This window comes from Hippoglossus hippoglossus, chromosome 23 (genome assembly GCF_009819705.1).
Source record: "Hippoglossus hippoglossus isolate fHipHip1 chromosome 23, fHipHip1.pri, whole genome shotgun sequence".
Taxonomy (NCBI): Eukaryota; Metazoa; Chordata; class Actinopteri; order Pleuronectiformes; family Pleuronectidae; genus Hippoglossus; species Hippoglossus hippoglossus.
Genome location: NC_047173.1, coordinates 12,752,270 through 12,776,980, shown reverse-complemented (window position 1 = coordinate 12,776,980; position 24,711 = coordinate 12,752,270). Strand labels below are relative to the sequence as shown.

Below are 24,711 nucleotides of genomic sequence, written 5' to 3'. Positions count from 1 at the left end.
CATTCAGAGACTGAACGTGGGTATAGAAGTGTGACACCCTTGTGTTAGAGAGGGGAACATTAAGAGATGGATTTGTAGTCGAAAACAAATAAAAGTGGTCAAGGGAAATGATTTTTACGCATAAAAAGGAGTTTGATTTACAACAAAAGCCGGTCTGGCTTCCACACAATTAACATTTGAAGGGGAGCGTTACCCTGAGGTTCAACAGATGCCAAGACAACACATCACGGTGATGAAATTTTAAAAACCAGCTTCCCGGCTCCTGTGGCATTTACAACAACATGCTTAAAAACCCGAATGTGTACCAATCGCTCATTACTCGTTACTCAGATTTTTTATGGCTTTGCTGCACTAAGGTTCATTTGGTGAGCGCTCCCAATCAGGCTTCATTAGCCAAATGATGCCTCCATCAAGCCCTCGGGCACACGTAAACAAGCCAGGACCGAGCACAGCTGATGGTTTTATTAATGGTGCCGATTATTTTTAGAGGCCGCTCGGTTTCTTTAAGATGAAGGAACCGGCTGCGAGGATCAGAGAGAAAGGGGTAGTGGGTGACTCGAGGATTATGGATCGTCTTCTGAGATTTACTGTGTGTGTGATAGAACGAGTCAGTGGCTTCTGGGCATTGACGCGTCGCAGAGTCATGGGGGTTTGTGTGTAAATGAGTTAAAAATACTCAATTACATCAGTGCATACAGACAGATGTTGATTATACACGTCATGTAAAAGCTTTACGTCCGTAAAAAGATACCTACCCCAGAGATGTCTGCCACTCTGTGGATAGGAACCTCCTTCTTGCTGTGCAGGCCTTTCCCGTTTTTGATGGCCCTAGAATCAAACCAGAAAGCACACGCACACACATCACCAACACCATTATAACACAGTGAGAAAGCACAAGGCTCGAGGCTGAACAGACCTGGAGAAATAAGGGCTCTTTGAGTAACTACCGTAGATAGCAGGATGGAAATTTATACCAGTTTCTCTTCCCCGAACTGCCATTACGGCTCAATTGGAAGCACTACAGGGATTTTTTTTTTTCCCTTCTCTCCGCCAAGATAATCTATAGGCTCGAGATGAATAGTGGAAATGGTGGTGGAGAAATCACACTGGTGGAGACATTATTGTTAGAATGGAGGGATGAGGAGAAGCGGAGAGACATGGGTTGCTTTCTTTAGAGCCAGCTAGGGGGTTTAGCAATGATGACCGGTGCTGGCAATCGCTGCCTTAAAAAGCCTCAAGGGCCACATGAGATGGAAATGACCACTGTGGCTGCGGCTGCTGAGAGGAATGATGCCACCACTGGGTCACTGGGATGCACACACCATTGCTTCTGAGATAGTATGTACATTTATGAAAGCATGCATATAAAAATATATATATATGTGTGCGTTTAATAGCCGGGGGGAGGTTCCTTGTAGGCTTCGGGCCATTGGCCTCGTGCGGAGGGATCTAAAAATAAAACCAAGGCTATAGACAGAAAACTCTCATCAACTCTAATAAAACCCCACCAGGGACGGGGGAGAGAGAGAGAGAGAGAGAGAGAGAGAGAGAGAGAGCGAGGGGGGGAGAGAGAGAGAGAAAGGGAAAAGGGAGAAGAGGAGGCACAGAAGAGCAAGGCCAAAGAAGGACAAAAGTGGAAAACGGCGATGGTGGAGAAATAAGGACAAAATGTGCAAAGGAAGACAGAAATGAGGAGGAGGAGGGGGCGAGCAGGAAAAGGAGGGCGGGCGAGCAGTGACACTGCACGAGAGAAAGAGGGGGCAGGGGGGGGTTCGTCTTATAAAAAGAGGCTGTGGCTGCATCTGCTCTACCTATAGCCAGCAGATCTTAATCTGTGGCAGAGTAATAAAGCACGTACTAAATCTCTCTGCTGCACCTTCACATAATTATATTCATAGGGCCTGTGTAAAGAGAGACTCTGATTTAGCATCCAGCGCATGGGAGGGTATATATGTGAGTCCAGGCATGTATGCTAAGTAAAAAAAAGGGTTGATCAATACAAGTATGAGAGAATATGTGACAGCAGTGACATGTTTCCTGGGGAAAGTGCAGCAGCGGGGGGCTACGATAGGCTGAGATGCTTTACCTGTGTCTATTGGATGTAAAAGCAATTTTTTTTTTTTTTAAAGCCTCAAGGTCACATTCAATTTTCTTCCACTTCCCGAGAGCGAAGTTTGTTAGAGTCGTACACTACTCGATGGTAGAAAGTGGCTGCCGGTCTGTAGTAAAAGGTTTAGTGAGAGACATGGACATTCAAGAGTGTAGCTTCATGTAAAGGGGAGATGAAAGGATGTGTGTGTGTGTGTGTGTGTGTGTGTACGTGTCAGGTGTGTGTGTGTTCCTCACCGAGCCTCTGCAGCAAGCAGCTCGTCGTAGTGGGAGGAGCGCTGGTCGTCGTCCTGTCTGTATCTGATCACCGTGGCGAGGCCTTTACTGACCAGAGCCTCTGCTATGTTACTGGTGGAGGTGAAAAAGAGAGAGATGACTTTAATAAAAAAAGCTAGTGGCCGCAAACAGAATTCTAAGCGAGCTGGCTCGACAAAACAGAAAATAAGGACATGACGAATCCCAAAGGTGGCTCCGCTAAGGAACAAAGGTCACTTAAATGTTGACTTTGCACAGCTGACTAACCACCACCACCACCTCCTCCTCCTCCTCCTCCTCCTCGCTGTGATGCTGATGTACAGCAGAGAGGATGAAGGGCAGAGCAGGGGGGGTATTGTTGTACTTAATGCAGCACTTTGTGGCTAGCCCTTGGACATCAGCGTTCCAGTTGAAGTGTAGGAAGAAAGAAACGAAGGGACAAGAGAAAACCGAGCTTGTGGCACCGAGTGCATTCGCGTGTCCCTGCGTTACAGGCGCTGACGACGCTCATTCTCAGATAAAATGTTTTATTGACCTTTTTTCAGTATTTTAATATAAAACTGAACTACATCTCAAGCAGAATATATTTTGTCCAAAACAAAGTAAAGTCCCTTTTTCACTGGTCAAAACTCACTGCCACCCACTCACATCTGGCATTTATCTGCAACGGGAATGTGCACAATCAGATTTCACTCCCTGACCAAAACTTTCTCTGCAGTGGACAGGATTTAATCAGCTCTGATTGGCAGGGATGGAAACAAGAAATGGGCCAATTTCTTCTGCGTCTTTATTTTGGCACTGATGACACGCAATTGAATTTCCGGGCGTACGTTTTCCTCGTATCATGCAAGATGCAACACTGGCCAGAGAGCGAGGTGACAGAGCTTCTCCGAACATGACTCACCGGGGTAATAAAATACGAAAGGCAAACTCCTCTACTGGTGATGGAAATTAGTCACCACCTTTTTCAAGGTGAGTTTACCTGCATTTTAAAAATAACATCGTATTTCCACTAATTTTGATGTAAAACATGTACGAGATAAGCATCAAGTCTCTTAGCACAAGGAAGAACATTGTAAATAATGCAAAACGGTATAAGACAGGGTCATAAAAGGTCAAATCCTCCGTCCTACTGAGTGAATTGGCCCCTGCCCTCTGCTTTCATAAGGGGGGGGGGGGTGTGCCAACTGTTATCTGTGGAGCAGAGCGGCTGGTACAGTTGGCGGATGCTGGGACTGGTCATGAGGCCAGGTCCTGACCTCCGTGTGAGCATGTTCTCTCCAATACAACAGTGCTAAGACGAGGGAGCCATGTTTCCGTGTGCGCATGCGACAGCACCGATGCAGACGGAGAAACTCAGATGATAAGTGTCCCTTTCAACTGTTATTTCTCTGAGTGAGAACAGACGTCTGAAGGTTCATTTGAAGTCAGGCGACATTAAAGCTTCTTCTTGTCACAGAACTGAATAAATTTCAACCCGGGAGCAGTTTAATGACGTTTAGATCTGTGTAGAATACACCTTTCAAACAGATAAACCTGACTCCCTCAAAGCAGTGTTTGTAGATGGAAAATAATTGCTTGCACCGAGACGACCCTTCCCGTGAAAATTTAAATAAAACCGAGCACTTTCAGGTTGCTCTGTGATTCGTGGGGAGATTAGAAGTTCCAAAGCGTTTACAAACGACTGTTTTGTGTCGTCTTGCATCCGATGACCTGAAGTTTTTAAAGTTTCACACAGGGAGACAAGCTCGTGTGATAAAATGAAATTTGTTACTTGAGCCTCTAACACTGAGAAATAACGCACTGTGTGATCCGTCGGTGAGGATTGCTGGAGACCGAGGGCAGTAAACCTGAATAGAATAATCGAAGAAAGAAAGTGGATGATGCCGGGTTCATTACTTACATGCCGCCGATTGTGACTGTAGCACAGGTGCGTTCTGAGAAGGCAGGGGTGCCTTCTCCTGGGCCGGTAGCTGCTCTGATGTAGTCCACTGTCACGTTGACCTAAAGCAACAGGAGCAGGCGAAAAGGAACACGTCAAAGAGGAGCCAGACAAAAAGAAGGCAACGGCAGTTATGGTAACAATAAGTGTTAAGAGCGGTTTGACTCGTGTGTGTGTGTGTGTGTGTGTGTGTGTGTGTGTGTGTGTGTGTGTGTGTGTGTGTTTGTCCCATTTCTCAAAGTCACCCCCACAGTCAGTGTGAGTCCCATCAAGCAGCAGTATTAACACACTGTGGTTGTTTGTAGCCCCACACAAAAAAAAAAATTCAACGCAAGACACAATTTTGTTGTCAGTTGTGTGTGTGTGAGATTGTTTGTGTGAGATTGTGTGTGTGTGTGAGATTGTGTGTGTGTGTGTGTGTAGCTGCTTTTAGACATGCGGTGAAGTCGTCACATTCTCCTGGAACTTTACGCAGGGGCTGTATGTGGGGAATGCATATGTCTGAGACTTTTTACTTTTTCTCCAGCCCGCAAAGCTGAAAGAATACAAATATCTCTGGAGCCATACAAGTAGAAGATAGAGACGTCAACTTGGAAAAAGGATTGAGACCTTTTTGTTTACAGCACATCGGTGTCCTAGTTGTTGAAGTCACCCTTCACCTGAAATGTTCCCGTCGTCGTGGACCCGTCTGACCCAGACAATCTCCTGCTGCCTCGTTCATATGCAAAAGGCAAACGGCACAGGAGAAGGCTGCTTGGGTCCAGACAGCACTTACAGCAGGTGATGCAGCCATAACACAACACACAATCGGCAGGTTAAGAGCCATGTGTCAACCGTGTCAGACAAGTGTGATGGAGGGAACAAATGATGTGGGAACGTGGCATCATGGCGGGGACACAAGTCAAAGGGAGGCGGCGCACACAGGCCTATTACTGAGAGGTGAGACAGACGCCAGACAGGACACTGAATGACATCGTCTTGTCTTTAGATGGACGGGACGAGGACAAGGTGACGCGGGCGGAAACGGAGATTCTGTCGAGGTGAAGTGAATGTGCGGTGGTGAATTGTTCGGCTGAACGTGTTTGTCTGTATTTTAAGCGCAGGTGAAAGATAGAAGGATAGCGGGAGACGGATTATGGTTTCTCCAAAGCCACAGTCGACTGCACTGCTAAATACAGAAGATGTTTCCGAAGCTGCTTTATGGCAGAAAACTAAAAACGTGTGGGTCGGATACTAATGTCGCTGAACAATAGAGTTTCACTTCGGTTAGTTCAGCATTGTATAGAGATAGAGATATTGTGTTTGGAGTTATTTGCACAGTGATATTATCTCAAAGATGAAACCGATGGGACAAAAGGGAAAATTATCATCTCAAATTAACATCTGCAAACCAGCTCCAAATTACATTTAATCATTACATCCGAGCAGGGACAATATTTTCATTCAGATTTAAAAACCACCTCCAATTAGTCCATATTAACTTTGTAAGCATGAAAATAACCCATTCTCTCAGTCATAAAGGAAATAATGTCATGCAGACCTCATCAAAGCTTTTCTTTTTCTCGTGTTCCGAACACGACAGAGGTCGAGGTCTATTCAGCCTTATTGAAAAGTGAAGCCATTAAAATGAGGGAAAAAAATAACATGTTGCATTGTTCTCGGCCGCTTTTATGTTCAATGGCCGTGCGTTGACCAGGAGGTGGTAACGAATGCGAGACAAAGAAAGCAACGACAAGCAGGAACACACGAGGAAAATGAAATGCGGGGGGGAAAAGAGAAAGCCAACACCTCAAAAAGATTTGAACAAACTAAAATATAAAGCTGGATACTATAAACCGTGAAACCAGAACACCAGTAGTTCCCCCATTAAGCGGGGTGATGACAGATTATAAACTTTGACCGAGCGATGTTAGATTAGAGGAGTTCCAAGCCCATTCTCCACGGGCCATCTAACAGATCTCCCTGATAAGGCAAAGCTATCTATAAGAAGCCCCCAGAGGAGGGCGAGATGGAGGGGAAGAGGCAGTGGATGGATTAGAGAGAGAGAGAGAGAGAAGGGGGGGTGATAAGGACAAGGGCAGCAGGACAAGAGCAAGACCAAATTATTTTGTTAGGCTGATGTGATGAGCAGCAGGAGGAGATTCAGCTGGGTGGTATCTTGCATATATACGCAAGTATTTACACACATGTCCGTTGTGTATGACTGAGTTTCTGTGTTTATATACATTACACAGAACATAAGAAAGTTGACAATTTATCATAGACTGTAAATAAAGACGTAAAACGCGTCTCTGCTTCCTCCCACTATCTAGAAATGAAGCCAAAATATCCTGGATATGAAAGCCGCCATCTTGCGGATTTGTTGTGATCATGGTGCGGAGCAACGATATCGAACCAAACTTAAAAACTCAGTGTAGGAGTCACACAGATTTTTGCTGAAGATGCTTTCTGTCATTTAAGGTCGTTCTCATCACGCTGATAGTTTGAAGCATGAAAGGTCATGATTGACAGCTGAGACAGATCGTCCCAAATGACATCAGCGTTTTACGGTGGAGACGTGTCGTCCATCTTTATGCACAGTCTGGGGTGTCGGCCAATCGCAAGCTACGTTTGAGTTTGAACAGGAGAGATCTTTGGACACCTTTAAGCCTTCGAGAGGAAAACAAGACCCAGAAGTGATCGGAATGATGCTTCAGAAAATGAGAACAAGAGGGAAAACAAGGTGAAGTGAAAGAAGTGTGTGTGTGTGTGTGTGTGTCAAAGAGGTGCTTAAGATGTTGCTGTGTTTTAGCAGGCGGTAATCGCAGCTGGCTATCATTTAATGAAGTGAGCTGCGCTGGAAGAGATGGTGAGGGAAGAGGAGGAGGAAGAGGAGGAAGAGGAACAGGAGGAGGAGGAGGGAGCCCCATCTGGATCCTCAACCATAGGACCCGGTGACGCTGAGGTCTACACACATTCAGCCTCTGCTTGAATGCACAAACCTCGAGCTTCCCCCCTCAAATCCAAGTCTTTACTCTCACAAATACGCACCGCATCAAATAGCACCTTAGCGCATGGAGCCTTCTCGGAGCGTGCGCGCACTCACATGCACACCGACAAGAGGGGGGGGAACTCTGGTGCTAACAGTACAACACAAGCAGCTGCATAACAGGAGCCACTTTGAGCACGCAGGATTATCCGAATGTGCTCAACCCTGATAAGTGGCTTAATGCAACATTTCCATTGGACTTTTTTTTTTGCTGCTGAGGCTGAGACCCAGGCGCACAAGAAGCACTACTTATAAAGTTAGCCAAATCAAGCTTTTTGGGATTATGTCACCATGCGAGCGCTGTCATTTCAATGCGGGTGGGGACATGTATATGAGAGAGAGAAGGCGACAGACAGTGGTGGAATGATGGAGAGAAAGGAGAGAAGGGGAAAATGCCTCGGTGCATATTTAGACTACCTTAAAGGGGAAGCTCAGAGGAAGTTGTTTGACGGAAGCTGGAAGGAAATACTCTAAAATTAGTCATAGTAGGTTTTTGTATTCGTCATTTTGAGGACATGCTTCACTATTACTTTAATTACTCCAAGTGATAATTAACCGTTTAAGTTCTTATCTCTCTTGCAGCTCTTATGACTGGGGCACTAAATTAGAAACTGTCAACATGAAACTAATGGAGGATATATTATTGTAGGAGTTGACGCGGTGCCCAGGACACAATTTCATCACCACCTGAAGCTGTAAATTTCTCTTTTGAAAAGACCAGACCAGGTACTGCACCAATTCTTTTTTTCTGCCTCTGAAAGCTATTAAATATAGACTCGGCTCGGCCAAAAAAAGAAAGGAAAAAAAAAAAAAGCCAATCTTTTGAATATGGATATTAGATATGCTTTATAAAAGATCAAAAGCGCCATGCTCTCCTTATAGATATGAGGAATAGGGGGTTTAATAGAAAAAAAGCATTTAATGTCGCTTTATTCTCCTAAAGCGGAGCGGAGGCATTAAGGCTTTGAGCTTTAGCTCAGCACACTGCGACTCGTAGTTAATGCTTAGTCACGTCCTGGAAGGTTTAGTCAGGGGGAAATCTGCTTGTTTCCCAATTGCACTCTGAGGCAATTTCTGAGGTATGAATGGAAATGTTGTCAAGGGGAATACCTGTAGGTCAATGTGAGAACTCCACCTCAGGACTGGACGGGAAGGTGAAGCAAGTCGATGCAAAGACACTAAAAGAGACGATGATGAAGTTCTCCTCCGGTTTTTCTGTCAGGGAAGACCCCAAGTGTTTTCCTTTTGTATCCACCAGGTCAAACCCCCAATTACCCCACCGCGGAGGTAAAATCTTTGTCTCGGCTTGTGATGGAGAGGAAAATGAGTAAGTGGACTTCTCTGGAGCGGAATTTCAGGGGAAGCAGTGGTGTTAGAGTCTTCTACTAATGCTTACAGCTCCAAATCTGTCTCAATAGAGCTTAGTGTTGGAAGGCAGGATGACAGAGTAAGTGGGTCGACTAAACTCCTCTACGGATAATACGGTTACCGGTTTCGTAGTAGAATGCAGTTAGAAATTCCCAAAGGTTGGTAGAAATGAGTCAAATTTTAATTATCAAAAACCGTGAGCATAGTTAGCAACAGTCCGCAGAAGCAGAGTGCATTGTGGGTTGGTTTGGCATCAATGAAAACGTGACAGAAGGCAGTGACCCCTCCTGGTTGTATTTTGGGTTCATTAGAGTGAGGAGGGGAACCAGAAAGACAGTTTGTTTAATGCACTGTTTGTGTAACTTGCTTGTTTCCGTAGTAGAAACAACACATGTGTTGTGTGTCTGTGGACTCAATTCCCCAAATGCAAGATGTTACATGGTTCGGTCGCCCAACCAGCAACTATCATTCATTTAAAATAGGCTGTCATCAAATTGGCTGAAAAACTGTTCCAGCAGGAGAAACACTAGAGAAAACTAAATATGCCTCCTTTATGTACATTTTTTAGCTAATTGTAGTTAATACCATTGTCCTCTTATTCATTTGCATTTTCCTCCCGGAGAATTTCTTTTTCAGTTAAAAAAGACATTTTAACCCATTTCCCAAGGGAATAGTTCATGGGTCTTGACTGACGGGTCGATTCAGGGGACTGATATCTAGAGTGTGTGATATCTGGTGCAGCTTGATTGAAGAGAAGACCGAGTGTTTTGTGTGGGGGAGTAAAAAAACAACATAATGAAATAATAATTTTAACATTATCTTGATAATACTGATAATCAAGATAATTTATCACAATAAGTGGGAGGAAATTTCCATCCCTTTTATTCCGTTCCTCTGTGCATCTAACACGTGAACGGTAGAGCAAACCAAAGTAGCACAGATACAAAACATTCAGCCATGATCCCTGCGATCAGTTCATCCAAATCAATTCTTTCTTGTTGCCAAGGCAGCTGAGGGCTGATGTAAGTTTAAAAAAAAAAATTTTTTAAAAAAATCTTTTTAGGGCTCTGCAATTAAAATAGATGATACACTGTGACAGAGGGCATAATTCAGAGCTTTAGCCTTGTGTCTTAGCAACAATAAAAAGGAAAGGGAGGGAAGCAGCGTTCCAGAGCTCTTCCGCTATTGATTTTGCAGAGTGAGGAGGTTTCACTGCTGGCGAAGGGGCGAGAGCGCTCCACTTAAACCCAACTCACTTCAAAGAGCTTACAAGCACACACCGGGGAGACCCAACTTCAATACTAATCAAATGTAGAGCAATACAGTGGCGTACATACTGTACCTATACATTCAGCTTAATGATAGAGAAGGGAAGTGTGTGGGGCCTGATCCGAGCTGATTTAAGTGATAGAGCGAGGAAGAGGTAAAGTGAAAAGAGTCACTGGCCCTTTTCAGAGCAGAGTCAGGCGATCCAATCACAAGTGGACAGCACTTAGTGCAGATGAGAAAGTGCCCAAGACGTATACGAGATCCAATTAAAGTTGTTTATAGTAGTAGTAGTTCATAATGATATTACAGTGATAAAGAAATATTATAAACGGAAAAATTACTACCAGCCGATTTTAACAATGTGCTAATGTCGGACATATTTGTACTAATATATTTCGAAGATCTTGCTTTTAATTAATTGTTTTTTTAACATCACTGTCTTTATTTTATTCACTTCTTTTTATCCCTTTTGCTAGTTTCATGTTTTTATCCTTAGTCTGTTTTATTGCTGACGAGTTTTTATTGATCTATCTTATTTCATGTCTTTGATTTCATTGTAAAGCACTTTGAGCTGCATATTATGTATGAGGTGCTTTATAAATAACATGTATTCTTATTATTACAGTGTTTCCCATTCATTGATTTATCTGTAGTAGCCCGTCACATTTACCACCATGAATTGATTTTCTCTCTTATTTTTTGCCATTTCAAATAGGTAAAATCTTATTTTAATCATGGAGCTGTACACGGTGCATTGATTCGCTCAGTCTCACCTCCTCACCTCCCCCCCTCTCTACACCTGTCTGTCATAGCTGCACTGGAGAAAAACAACAGAGCATTAGGTGTTTTGCAGATGGAGCGTGGCAGGGCCATCTCATCAGAAGTGGTCACTCAAGATGCACATGAAGATGCTTCCTAATGGCAGGTGTGAACTGAGGCAATTACAGCCGAGACGCTGGAGCGAGAAAGAGTAAAAAGGCTGCGACTTGAGGATGTGTTGTGCTAATTAGGAGCCCAGGAATAAATTTGTTTTTCATGTGGACGAACAGATCCCTGAGGAACGCCGCCTTCACCTGTAGCCTCGACACATCGTGGAGTGCACTCCCCCCACCTGCTTTAAGAGCTGTCTGCACGTGATTGGATCGTTCTGGATGTGTTTTAATGCAGATTGTAAACAGAGCCACGGACACAGTCTGGTTAAAAACATGCATTATCACGCTTAAGACACAAACTCCTTTCGACACGTAGACAATCATGCATACTTTCCTCTCCGATAAACACAACAAACAGCGATTTTGCCTGAGGATAAAGAAAAAAGCACAGGAACATTTTCGCTGAGTTGACTTTTGAAACACCCCAGAGTATAAGCAAGCAAAAGTGTGAAATCAAGCTCAGAATAAAAAAAACAGCACAGATTGATCTGAGCCATGTCAGATGTTGTGCTTGTGTTCGCATGTGTTGAGCACAATTATAACACCAAACAAGAAAAGCCATTTAAAGCAGGTAAGAGAAGATATGTGCAGCGATATATATTATATGTATTATTATTATTATTATGTACTGAACTATTTTACTGCATTATTATTCATCCCTTTCTTTGGGTTGCGAACATAAGTAAACAGCTAATACTCACAGTAGACTGATATGGGTTTGCATTAGAAGCCAATGTGGATTTTTGGGGACTGATGCTGATATTAGGGAGTAATACTGATATATTGGCCGATATATCTATTTAGCAATGATTCCCAAGATGTCATTATCAAATCCTTATGACAAAGAAAGTTCATATTTTACAGTTTATTCATAAACTTCATTGTAAATAACTATAAATAAAAAGAAAACCCAAATACAACCAACTTTATAGGACTAGATTTCAGAAAACAAAGGCCTTTATATGGCCGTGAAAGGCTCATATCAGCCAAAACTATCAGCCAACGGATGAATCAGAAGGGCTCTAGTTTGCCTGTGTGAGTATTTGTATGTTTCAGGCTCTAAAAGATAATATACTACACATGCATGATTACTTCATGTGGATGCATGTGCCCACACAAACATACTATTGTGTTTTAAAGCCAAGATATATTTCTGTAAACAAGCCAGATATGGTACTTTACACGTATTTACACAAACCCGAGCTACATACACATTTTATCATCAGAATATTGCCATATTTTGTACAGTAATTGTACACCTTGACAAAACTATAGTCTCCCTGTTCCCATCACACGTGCACTCGTTATCCCCCCCGAACACAAACACCACAAATAAACAGGCAAGATCATTATTCTCGCTTCACTCGTCAAAAGGCAGCTTTCGGCTGAATTCTCCGTCATTAAAAAAACATTAATGAGGATGATTAAAATGGCTGCGATGAGAGGCTGGGACAGCGACATGAATCTCACTCCTGAACTGAATGCCAAGAGGAACTCTCTTGGCTCTTTGGCTTCGAGTCTGTGCGTGTTGCTGTGTTTACTAGGCTGCAGTGCAAATGTTCTTATTTACCGCCGTCAGCCTCTGAAAGTGTGTGACACGGTTGTTGTTTGTTCCATCTCTTATCCGGCTGCTGTGGCTTGGACCCCTGAACTCCGTGCATTTGCTTGGTGCATCCTCAACAGAAACTGCGAGATTTTAAATAGCACACTGAGAACTGATTTGTGGACGTCTAAGCTCCAGAATCTGATCTGCGAAACATCATTGTATTTATGAGATAACGTTTGCATAAAAGCATCATTTTGACGGAGCTTTCCATTTATCTGGACGCCCAACTGCATTTTCATGTAGATTTCTGCAAAGTAAGACTCCAATCATTTTTCCGGAATGGTTCCATTATAATGCTGCTCTAAGTGTTTCGGTTAGCTATTAACGAAAACATCATTCATTCAACTATACGATAGTGGACAAAAGCTCTGGGTGAGGCCTTTTCTCCCCGTGTCATCACTGCCAATGTACGGACAATAACAATGTGGACGTTATTTCACAGATTTGCTGAAGGGACCCTGGTGTAAAAACAACCTGCTGTGTTCGCGGAAAAAAATGGAAAAGTTGGCCACGTTTAAATCGGGACACAGCTGGTTACAAGTTCTAACTTAAAAAATTTCCATAGACACGATTTCAAAAACACTACACCTACTTTACATCAGTTTCTCTTTATCTAGACCCATAATCATACTTCATCTATTCGAGTTCAACACAAAGAGGCCAGATGTTCAAGCAGCGGTGCGTCTCTCAAGTGCTCTCTCGTTGAGCGCCGGGGTTCCGCTGGGTCAGATGCGTATAAATCATAGCGGCGCCCAAGGTGTACACACCGAGCAGATCAATAGACACAAGAGGGGGAAATCAACACAGCTCGTTTAAAAGGGTGCGTTCGAGCTAATACCGAGCCCCAGGGCACCTACTGAGAGCACTTGGTATTCACACGCACAGAGGGAGAGAAACTGATCTGAGGCTTAGGGCTCCAGAAATGTGTGTGTGTTTGGTTACCGGTGAGGGGGGTGGGGGGGGACTGGGTGTTGGGAGCGCATGTACGGCCACTGGGGGAATTCCTGTTTAGAGCTATTGTTTAATTCATTAAAAGCTGATTAGAGGCAATAAAGTTCATTCGCATACAAGCTTAACAAACACAGGAAAAGAGTGAGAGAGCGCTGTCAAGGTCTGTCGTACCTCCTTCACAGCTAAATTAGCAGCTACACGCAGGGTCTTTTTACCTGTTTAGACCTGATGCACCATATGCATGTATATACCTTTAAGACCGGGGGGGGGCATTTGTGTGCTTCTCCCTTTAGAAGCCGGATGAGATGAGACGTGTGCATATTTTAAATGGTGAGTTTGCTGGATTGTTTTGTTTTTCAAGGGGAGAAAACAATGATTTACAATGAAAGCCACACGTTTAAGATATCAAACGTTTTTATTTCTTGTCTCTATCTGCTGCAGAGGCTGAGAAATTAAAGAGTAAACATTGGAAATTCTTCAGAAAACCCTCAGGTTTTAGGTGGTTCTTCTCAACCAATGTTTACAATTCTGTTGACGGTGCCTTAGGTCCGAGTGGGTTGAGCGCAGGTGAAACTGCTTAAAAAGGTCGATCGACAACTTTAACATTGCCAGAAGAGGAGTTTATCTTTTCGTTTTTTTCCCCCCACACAGTGAATCATGTTCGATATCACAAAAAACGGCAGAAACTTCGCTGTTGCCAGTGTCAGCTGCATCTTACACGATAAAAACCAAAATGTTTGTTGCACGTTGTTTCCTAGATGTAAAAACACAATAAGTACACAAACAATCATGGCTGTTTACACGGTAACACCAGGAAGTTAAATGCACATCATGCAGGAAAACGTGTAGCATCCTCAATTAGCTAATTCACCCGGGTGTCATGTTTACATCACGAGCAGTAGCCAATAAAAACCTTTGTTGACATGTTAGTGGGTGTTGGTGGGTTTTTTGTTTCACTGTTTCTTACCTTTTTACCACTGAGCTTCTTCCTCAGGAACTCCCGGGCCTCAAACATGTAGGGGATGTCATACAGGGGACGGAAACGTTTGTCTTTGTCCTTGTTCTTCTCCTGAATTAGGACGGAGGGAGGGCGGAGGAGGAGACAGTGGGGAGAAGGGGTCAGGAAGAGGATGAGGGAGAGAGAGAGAGAGGGAAGACAGAATGAAAGGAGAAAGTTATTCACGCTGCACTTTCAAGGCTGCACGGCTTAACACATCCGCTGCAGATACGCACACACATAAACACAACCTCACACATACGCACATTGTACATGAACACAAAACAAACACACAGTCAGCTTGTTTGTTCCTTCTACTTCAAGTCCTGCAACCGAGGAGGATCTGGACTCTGAACTCGCTGAAATAATGCAGTGTGAACGGCAGCATTTCAGACACGCACAGTCGCACACACACACCTTCCTCAAAACACAAACATCTCTCTCTTGCCGTCAGTGCTGACACATTGCACCAACAAGAAAAATCACAGTTACCAAGGACACGCACATGCAAGCGGCCGAGGCACAGACACTGTGTTAAACAGATGCATAAAGACGAGCTGACACCATATGTACGTGTACGCAGACGAAGCCACATGCCGCGCACACAGACACTCGCGCAGCTGCACACAAAAACTTCCCTCAATGCGCTCACCCACTCTCTGACAGGAGTCGGCCACAAATAGAACCTATTTGCATTTTCAAAGGAGGCTGAGGTTTTTGTGTTGCTCCCAGTGTGAGGAAACGCACACACACACAGTACACACACACACAAAGACACACACACACACACACACACACACACACACACAGTGACAGGTGCCGTTTTTGCAGGGGCGGGATATAAATAAAATAAAGAATCGTACAGCAAATGACAATGACGCAGTGGGAAAACAAACGACAGGCACTAACAGGAGAAATAAGGCTATGAATGACAATACCAGTGCGCTCGCCACCCCTGCCCCTCCCACACTCCTCTATGAGCGCCATCATTATCCGCCATACAAACACAAGTAACACTCGTCCGTGTGAACACAAAGGCTTGGACTGATTCCTCATTTCCTCCGCTCTTCATTCATTGTTAATGCCTCTCCAGTTGCTCGGAGCCGCCAGGTGTGGCACACAGCTGGGCGGATGGATGTGGAGGGGAGACACGTGGGGAGCGAAGAGGGTGCGAGCATGTGTTCGTATGTTCGAGCATGTGCTTATGGCTCCATTAACGTCTTAAAGACTCATCTGGCAAGACGAACTCCCGCTGGTGGCAAACAAGTGCGACGCAGAGCGATGTTTCAGTGGCTTTTTCCTTCCTTTCAAAATACTGAGTATAGTTTAAAATAAATTAATGTGCGGGTCCCGGATTGGCTCAGGTGAGGAACCAAGGAAAAACTGCCAAATCTACCCGAGTTCCCGTAACCTTGGCAGCGATGTAATAACCTTTGAGTTTAATAGCTTTCCATCTTTCTTTTCTCACTCCCCCGTTCCTCTCCACTTTCCCAAGCGGAGTCAGCGCAGCATGGAGCCTCGGAGGTGAGTTAATCTTACACATGGCCAGTGGAGATCCCACAATGCTCAGCCGAGAGCCCGTGTCCTCCATTTTGCCTCAGCCGGGTTCTTTCATCCCTATCAAGTCAGTTGCGATGGGATGATGGGGCCTTTTAGGAGCACAGCCAGCCCGGAATCCACCATTTTGTGCCTGAGCTGTGGGGCTGAGCCGTCCACTGCTGGGGGATGAGGACCATTTTTCACCATCGCTCAAGTGAAATCCTCCATTAGGAGCACATTTTTCTTTATGTCAAACATTAACACGACTCCCAGATGTTGGATGATGGAGCGTTTAAATGCTGGGAGGCTCTTAGACACGCCCCCCCCCCCCCCCCCCCCCCCAAAATGGAGATCTGCCATGAATAAGGCTATTAGGACTCTGACAGACACAGGTCAAATCAACGGGATAACCCCCAACAGGGAAAAGCGAGGGATGAACCTAAGCAGACAGGGGAAAAGAAAAAGAAAAAATCATTCCCAACTAATAAGCTTTTTTTTTTTTACAGTTGAAAGGGAGCCTGTCACTGAGGGCGAAGAGTGTAAATGTCAGCACTCTACGCCAATTAGGCCCAAGGAGTGGAGGCGCAGACGAGGAGGACAAAAGGTACTTACTCCTCCTCTTTGAGAAGGTCTGTGGGGAACGAACAGGGCTGATTGGAAGGCGTTGAGGTGAGGGAGTCGGAAAACAAGAAAATGAGACAATGAAAGGAAATGTTACGACTAAAATAAACCCCACGGGCAATCAAGAGGAAGAACACATTGTCGAGTGCACTCTCCGAACCGAGCCGCTGTTCCCACTCCGACGTGACCCACTGGACGACTTCTACCTCGTCTTTGCTGATAGTGCTCATGTCCTTATGATGGTCAACAAGCTAAAGGGTGAGAGCGTGTTTAAGAGCAAAAGACCAGTGGTGGTTTTTAAAGGGCAGCCGGCAAGAGCATGAGCATGACCTCGAATCAATGAGGCCCATCGATTCGTAAACAACTGTCTGATATTTCACAGTGGGCCAGGTCTGCTTTACGTTGCAACTACCAAGAGGTCCCACATCAGCTGCAGTGCTACTGAAGGGGAAACCAAGCACCCCCCTGACAGCTACGTGCAATCAAACCTGTGAGGAAAAAAAGTACACTGTGACAAGTCTAATTGTTCGACGATGACGGCGATTTAAACTTCAGTCTCCAGACGGGGATAAAGAGATAGAATCATCATCATTAAATTACTCCAACAAGGCAAACTCTCTGCGCACGTCGTCTATAAACTGTTATCGTGCCGTTGTAGGAAGGTTACACACAAGAGGAGAGAGTCACTGCTATGTCTCAACCGTGACCCGATAACAACAGTTTGCTCTCACTATCCTCGGGGGGAGTTCTGTTCTATTTGGGGTAAATTCCCTTCGTTCCAAATTACCCGTTAAAGCTCAGGAATCATCTTTGACTATTGCAGAGGCATGACGCTAGCTGGATTGTACAGTGTCGCAGGGCTGCAGGGGGGGCTGGGCTGCAAATGTGTGGATGCTACCGCTGGAAGCAGTTGCAGCTTCTGGAACTTCCAAGGGTGAAATCATGACTCAGGAGCACATCATGCTCTCTGGTGCTTGGGGACTGTGCAGCATTACCTACTTCTGCATTTAACTGAATCATTAGTATTTTTCCTGTGTAAAAAGCTGAAAAACAATGATGTGTCCATGTCCAAGAGCACTCAGAGTCTTGTGCGTTTAGTATTATATGCCTAACGACATTAATTGTGCATGCATAAACATGGAATAGCTGCAGAGGGTTGGGGTGGAGAGAGGGAGACGGTACAAGAAAAGAAAGAGAGATGGAGGGAGGGAGGGAGAGGAAAGGGCGCGCATTTCCTGAAGCAAGAGCATGAAGGATATTGCTGGTTGTAGTACCACAATACAAAATCAAATTCCAATTTCAGAATAATCGCTCATACGGCAGAATACAAATAAGTCATTACTAAGTGACTCCTCACGACGGGCACCAGAGAGCGAACCAGTATTTCGGAATGAAATCAACCTGCAGCACGATGAAGAGCAAACAGCCTCTCAATTGGTGCAGGTAAAAAACGACTGGGACAGCTGTGACAGGTGGAAGCCCCCCTTGTTATGATCCTGCTGTCATTAATGAGGATGTCATAGGAAAATAAAATGTGTGGTAAAGCATCAAATTGGCTGTCTGAGCAAGGCAGCTGCGCTGTGTGGTGCTCGAATGTGCAGCGTTGTGTTTATAATTGTTGGAAGAGACAGACGGTCAGACTGGCCCTGCAGACAGACGTGGTGATGCAGTGTGAGACGAACTGCAGAGCTGTCTGCAAAACAAAATCTCCAATCCAACTCCACGGAATATCTGCACGGCTTCTACGAGGTGATGAGGAACATACTGAATTATCTCCAACCCAAAAACCTCCTTTTCCAAAACAAAACAAGTTGTGCTCAAACAGGTGGGAGTGCACACAGTGCTCTAGATACCTCTGCAACCTTCATCTATCGGAAGCAGCAGTGACCTCATCTCCCAATTTAAGCCCCTTGACTAACTTCATCTCCTGCAGTAACACAAACACGGGCAAGCCAAGTCCTTGCTTCTTCGACAGTGACAGCCAAACGGTGCACACAGAGCCAAAAAAATATATATTCAGCCAGTGGTGAGGAGGGATACTGGCTACCAATCCGCCTCGCCCAGCCAGTGGCGTACAAATGAGTCATGCAGCAGGGACGACCCTCCTCCCTTGTCATCCTGCACCAAAATCTGAGGTCGAAGGATGTCATGATGCCGGGCTGGGGGCACGCTGAGGGCACACACATGGCCAGACATAAGATTTGGAGGATGTAGAAATCTTTGAGGAGGAGGAGGAGGAGGGTGACTGGATAAAATATCTCAGCAGCACAAACACAGGAAAGAGCAGATGGGGTTTTTCTATGTTAATATTTGGTTATTGTAAAACTGTAACTCCTCTGATGTATGTTTAAGTTTTGAAGAATTGTATTTCAACAGTGATATTGCCTGCAAATATGAGTCCTGATTTTGTTGTGAAAAAAACATTTACCGGAAGCCCTTTTCAGACATTAACTCGGAAAATGTGCAGAAACTTGGGCCTGAGCATTGATCGAGTTTGTTTTTCACATATGAACAACGCAACAGGATATTGTTCGCGTCAAAAGCATTCACAACAACAGGGACATGTACGAAAAAAAGACGCCGGCCCGTATCGGCAAAATCTCTCAAATCTTGTCTGGCTCCTCTTTTTACATCCCAAGATATTTGTATTCTTCCGTTTCCTTTTGTCTGTTGCTCCCAGATGTTATTGTTATTTGTTTGTTATGGTGTCAATTTTCTGTTTAACAGGATTTGGATAATGTCTGCATCTTTAGCTTCAATTCAATATTATTTGTATAACGCCAAATCAAAATAGACTTTATCTCAAGGCACTTGACAAAGAAGGTCGAGACCTTGAAAATCAGAGAGAAACCCAACAGTTCCCACAACGAGCGAGGACAGTTCATGAGGGAAAACAACTCCCTCATTAACTGGAAAGAAACCTCCAGCAGAACCAGACTCGATGTGGGCGGCCATCTGCCGGGACCGGTTGGGGTGAGCCGAGGAAAAAGGGGAAGAGAGGAGAGGTGAGTGGAAAAGAGGGGAGAGAGGAGATAGAGATATGGGGGAGGGGAGGGGGAGAGAGACTGGGAACCGTTGTGTAACCATCATGTTTCAGCTCTGACAATTACAAAGGGAAACATCCGGTGTCGCACTACAGCTGATAATTACCCGACAAGCTTCACTTGTATTACAACTCATTCTCTATTTCTATATTCTACCTGCTCTTTTTTGGAAACCTTGAAGTCTTGGCTGCACTTGTGGATTCATTACCATGCGCAGACAACAGCAACAAAACTGAACAGGTTTAAAGGTATTGTTTGAAATAATAATGGGAAATCTCAGTAGCGGTGCCACTACAAAAACAATCTGCCTTGATTTGTTTTGTGACATGCCTTCCAGACTCGTCCACGGAATCGGATGCACTTCCTCCTCAGGTATGAAGATGTGGAAATTGGAAAAAAAAAAAAAATCTACCCACCGACTTATCAGACCTGCGCTGAAAACGGTTATATTTACAGAAATGCTAATCAATGTGCAATGTTCCACTCCAGAAATAAACCTGCTAATGTGAAAGTAAAAATAAGAGGGAGACAGAAGAAAAGAGAGGTGGGTGGAGAGACGGATGATTTATGGGAGGCAGCGGCAGAAGGATGAAAGATGTACTGTGAGACTAAATCATCCACAAAGTCCACACACACACACACACACACACACACACACACACACACACACACACACACACACACACACACACACACACACACACACACACACACACACACACACACACACACACACACACACACACACACACACACACACACACACACACACACAGAGGTTAGACGAGTAGGCAGGGCTGTATGGAATAGAGTGGCGATGAGACACAGCCATTGTGTTGCCTTATATAAAAGGACAGCAGGTTGACCTCTGGTTGTGCTCCATCAGCACTGTCCTGAACCCTACTTAAACCACATAAGCACACAGACGCATTACAATGCACGAAGAGAGAGAGAGACACACACAAACACACTCGACACGTGCGCATCGTCAAAGCAGTTGAGTGTGCGAGGCTCCTTTCGGACCTGCACTGAAGTCCGGACATTTTCCTGAGGACGCAAATGTCCGAGTCAGTTTCTCCAGACATTTTAAGCGAACTTTTCCTGCCAACCCTCTAGTGAAAAGTCCTGGAAGTGTCCGAGTGAGCCAATGTGAGAATACAGTAGGAAAATGTCAAGACAAATTCACAGCGAGCGAGAGGACGTGTTCATAACGTTTCTAAAACTCACGATACGTCTAGAAGAGCCGTACTCGTAGAAGACACGATAGCGATAAGGCTCATGTCTTTGTCGATGTGCTATAAACAACGCAATTTTCTGGACATTTTCACCTCTGAAAATGGCTCTAGTGAGTGACTTCGTGGCAGAGACACCTCGACCCACTAGTGGGGGTTTGTCCTGCACATGAGAGAGACGGGGGGGCAGGGGGAAGGCTGACTCCAGCTCCTGAGCTGAAAATAACAAATGAATATATGCCAGCGGGGGGTGGGAGGGTGAAACCAAAATGAGGAGGAGGAGGAGGAGGAGGAAAGGGAGTGCAAGTGAGGAAATTCATGCCCTGTGTTTTGTTGCAGCCAGACACCATTGGTCAGCCAATCTGTCATTCTGAGCACAATTAGTGTAGTCGTGAGAGGGGAGAGGAGAGAGCGGGGGAGGTGTGGTGTTAGAGGACTAAAAGGAACCAGAGGTGGTGGAGGGAGGGAGGGAGGAGGGAGGGAGGGGGCTTGGCAGGAACTGTCACAGTTCATCAGTGCACTGGGACATTGCATCTGGCCTCCTCACCACAGTACGCACACCCAGACACACCCACACACAAACACAAACGGCCTTGCTTGCAGAACGCACGGTCAAACGCTGCACGGACCGACGGGGATAATAATGACTGGCACAAGAAAGTCCCTGCAGACCTCGAGAGGATGTAAAGCTGCTGTCAGACATGCACCGGACTCCACTACTCCTCCCTATTTTCTCCGGAGGAGGCGCTTCTAACACGCGACAGACGCAAATATTAAAAACTAAAAGAAGTTTCTCCGGGTGAGAAAGCGGTGTCATCCACGTAGAAGACACCGATGAAGATGTCAAGAGAGTTTGTGGTGATAAGAGCTGACGATGGTGTCAAGGAGCTGTAAAAACATGATCACGTGATCTCTGCAGCGGAGCTAATACGTCACTTCCTGCCTCCGTCTGCTGCACACGGCTCCTCCACCTCTCGCATGAATAACGTGGAGGATTTGATGCTGTGCAGAGAACCTCCCGCTGTGTTGTGCATGTGTGAAAGGCAGACTCCATATCAAATTCTCCGGGTTTTGCCCGTAGGTCCTGTCTGAAAATGGCTTAACACACACATATATAATTTGAGGTTGTTTTCTCTCCTTGGAGGTGCACAAGGCTACAGTGTTAACATGCACACATTTGGAGTATCTCTATATACACACACACACACACACACACACACAGCATGTCTGTGTAATCCATGTTTGTGCACTCGCTGACAGCAATTTCCGAGATGATTCCTGACATAGGCTAATGCAGCTTAACCAAGCATGTCATTCTCTTTCTTGTGTGTGCTAATGTTTTTGTGTGCATATATATGTGTGTGTGTGTAAGCTGCGCTGTTAACCGTGACTGCGTCTTTGTGTCTGTCCATCTGATGCTGTAAGCAAGAAGCCAGCTCACTCGTGACAATGTTAGCCAACGTGGCGTCAGTGTGTGTGTGTGTGTGTGTGTGTGTGTGTGTGTGTGTGTGTGTGTGTGTGTGTGTGTGTGTGTGTGTGTGTGTGTGTGTGTGTGTGTGTGTGTGTGTGTAGAGCTTCTGGCTGAGAGATACCTGCTGTAACCTCTCACTCACCTAAAGGTTAGAATGATCTGCCCCACCCCCCATCCTCATACCCACCCCTTCCCAAAAAGAAAAAGATATTTGGCCTTCTCTGTTAGTGCTACTTCGATATGTAGAAAAATTTGTTTAATTTTGTTTTCTACTGTTGCTATCATTGTGAACTGTGTGATGCTCTGTTTTGTCATAGAACAGATGCTGATGTATATGTGTGTGTGTAATGTGCAAAGATTGATAAATTGTTAAATTAGCCAGTCATCAGGAGGAAGTCTTTATTGAGTAATTTATGGAAATGTCACAGTTCTGTATTTGATAATTACACTTTTGGATTTCGTTTGATTTTTCACTGTGTTTGTGTCTTTATCTTTTGCCTTAATTTGTCCACATTTTGTATATGTAATGGTGGAGGTAGATGTACAACAAACAGGTTTAGGTGGATGTAAGGTGGAGAAAAGCTTTTAGCCATATCTCCTAAGTGTTTGTTCTTTTGAAATACTTTGGCAGGTGAGCATCCATACTTGAAGGTGCTACACAATAAATGTGACTTTCAACATAGTTCAAGCGACAGTAACAAGAGGGGAAATTGACAGATTACAATGTCCACAATCGCTGGCACTAACACAATGTGAGCTGCCATATCTGCTTCTGTAAAGTCGTGTGGACGGGGCATGAAATTAAGCTCCCGGGCTCCACCAAGGTAACAGCTCACTTCCCTAATTTAGTGTTCCAGCAGACAGGCCGGCTGGAAAATGAGACGGAACATAAAATTCTCATGCATGAATATATGAAAATATTTAGTTAAGATATCAGAGACATTCCGGTGCTTCTCTGTCAGTGGCGTTTGTTCCACAGTCCAAGGGCTCATCTTAGCCTCAGTGAAGCCATCACAACTCTGCATCGCTGCCATAGCGACAACACTCAAAGCTGAGCCAACAGCATTACAGACAGGCAGGCGGCTCTTTAGCTCACAGACAGAAATAACTAGCTAACAAAACAACACCAGCAGCAGCACCACGAACAACCCTTATTAAATTCAAAACGCAGCAACAGTTTGTCATATAACGACACCTCTGGAAAAGAAAACACACACACTGTCCTCCAGCAGTCCCCGCCTGCAGCGAGCAGAGACACACAATGTATAATCTTCTAAATCTCACTGTGGAATCTGAAAATAGAGGGACAATGTATGAAAGGGGATTTAATCCCTCAGCAGTTAATGCAATATTTTTGGTAAAACCTTTAAGTCAAAGCCAAACGTCTCCACTTCAACCACAAATTGAAAGCTTTGATTCGAATGCATCCTGGTCAGAGACGCCCAACCACGACAACTGTGTCCCTGATCCAATACTTATGAACCCGACCTCAGCAGTACAACACTGTGGCAATGTCACACCAGTACAATATCACACAGGCATTCACATCTGGGCCCGCTCTCACCGGCTCCCTGCAACATACGACAGTTTAATGAAGCACAAAACACATACTGTCGAAGCATCTGGTGCAGGCAGAGACAGAAAAGAGTCGGGCGCTGAACGACAGAGGAGGAAATACAAGAAAAGAGAGAGACAAGGGTGTGAAGTCAAAAGTAAGATGGAATTCAAAGTAGGAGGGAGAGGAAGAAAACCGGAAAGGAGAGTAGAGTTGTTTCCAGACATGCACTGACGTCCAAACATTTTTCTGAAATTTAACAGTGAGAAATGTCCGAGTCAGGTGCTGCGGACATTTTCTGGAACTCCTCCTGTCTGCCGCTACGTAAATGTCAGAAAGAGACCATGTGCGACATCAAGAGGAACATTTAAAGTTCCACTTACAGCGTCTTAAAGTTTCTAACAATATACAAATATGCAGAAATCAAATAAATATATATTCCTCAAGTACCAGACATGTAGAACTTGGAAAGAGAATGAAATGTGTGTGCTTTTAGTCGATGAGGGGCAACGCAAAGTTGCAGGGAAGGCAAGTGACTTTGTGGAAAAACTATACATGATATCCAAGACAAAATGGAGACCACAGAGAGCGAAGGAGAAGATCAACGCATATGAGGGGGTGCAGGTCAACAATCTGACGTTAGTGTCCCCACCAAGAGGAACGGAGAGGGACTGCGGTGGAGAAGAGGGGAAGCAGCTCAATGATGCAAGGCACTTACAGCATCAAGGTGGAGGCAGGGACAGGGACGGAGAGAATAAAAACTAAACTCGACTCCAATAAAAGGAGTAAAAG

General features: G+C 44.8%; 1 protein-coding gene across 1 annotated transcript in view; it reads right to left on the bottom strand.

Annotated features, from left to right (window-relative positions):
* The window catches only part of snd1 (staphylococcal nuclease and tudor domain containing 1), a 173,945-nt gene that overhangs the window by 128,725 nt on the left and 20,509 nt on the right, over positions 1-24,711 (bottom strand). The window contains 4 exon segments of the mRNA XM_034579091.1: positions 756-828; positions 2,347-2,457; positions 4,268-4,368; positions 14,428-14,529. Coding sequence (XP_034434982.1) covers positions 756-828; positions 2,347-2,457; positions 4,268-4,368; positions 14,428-14,529 — 387 coding nt within the window.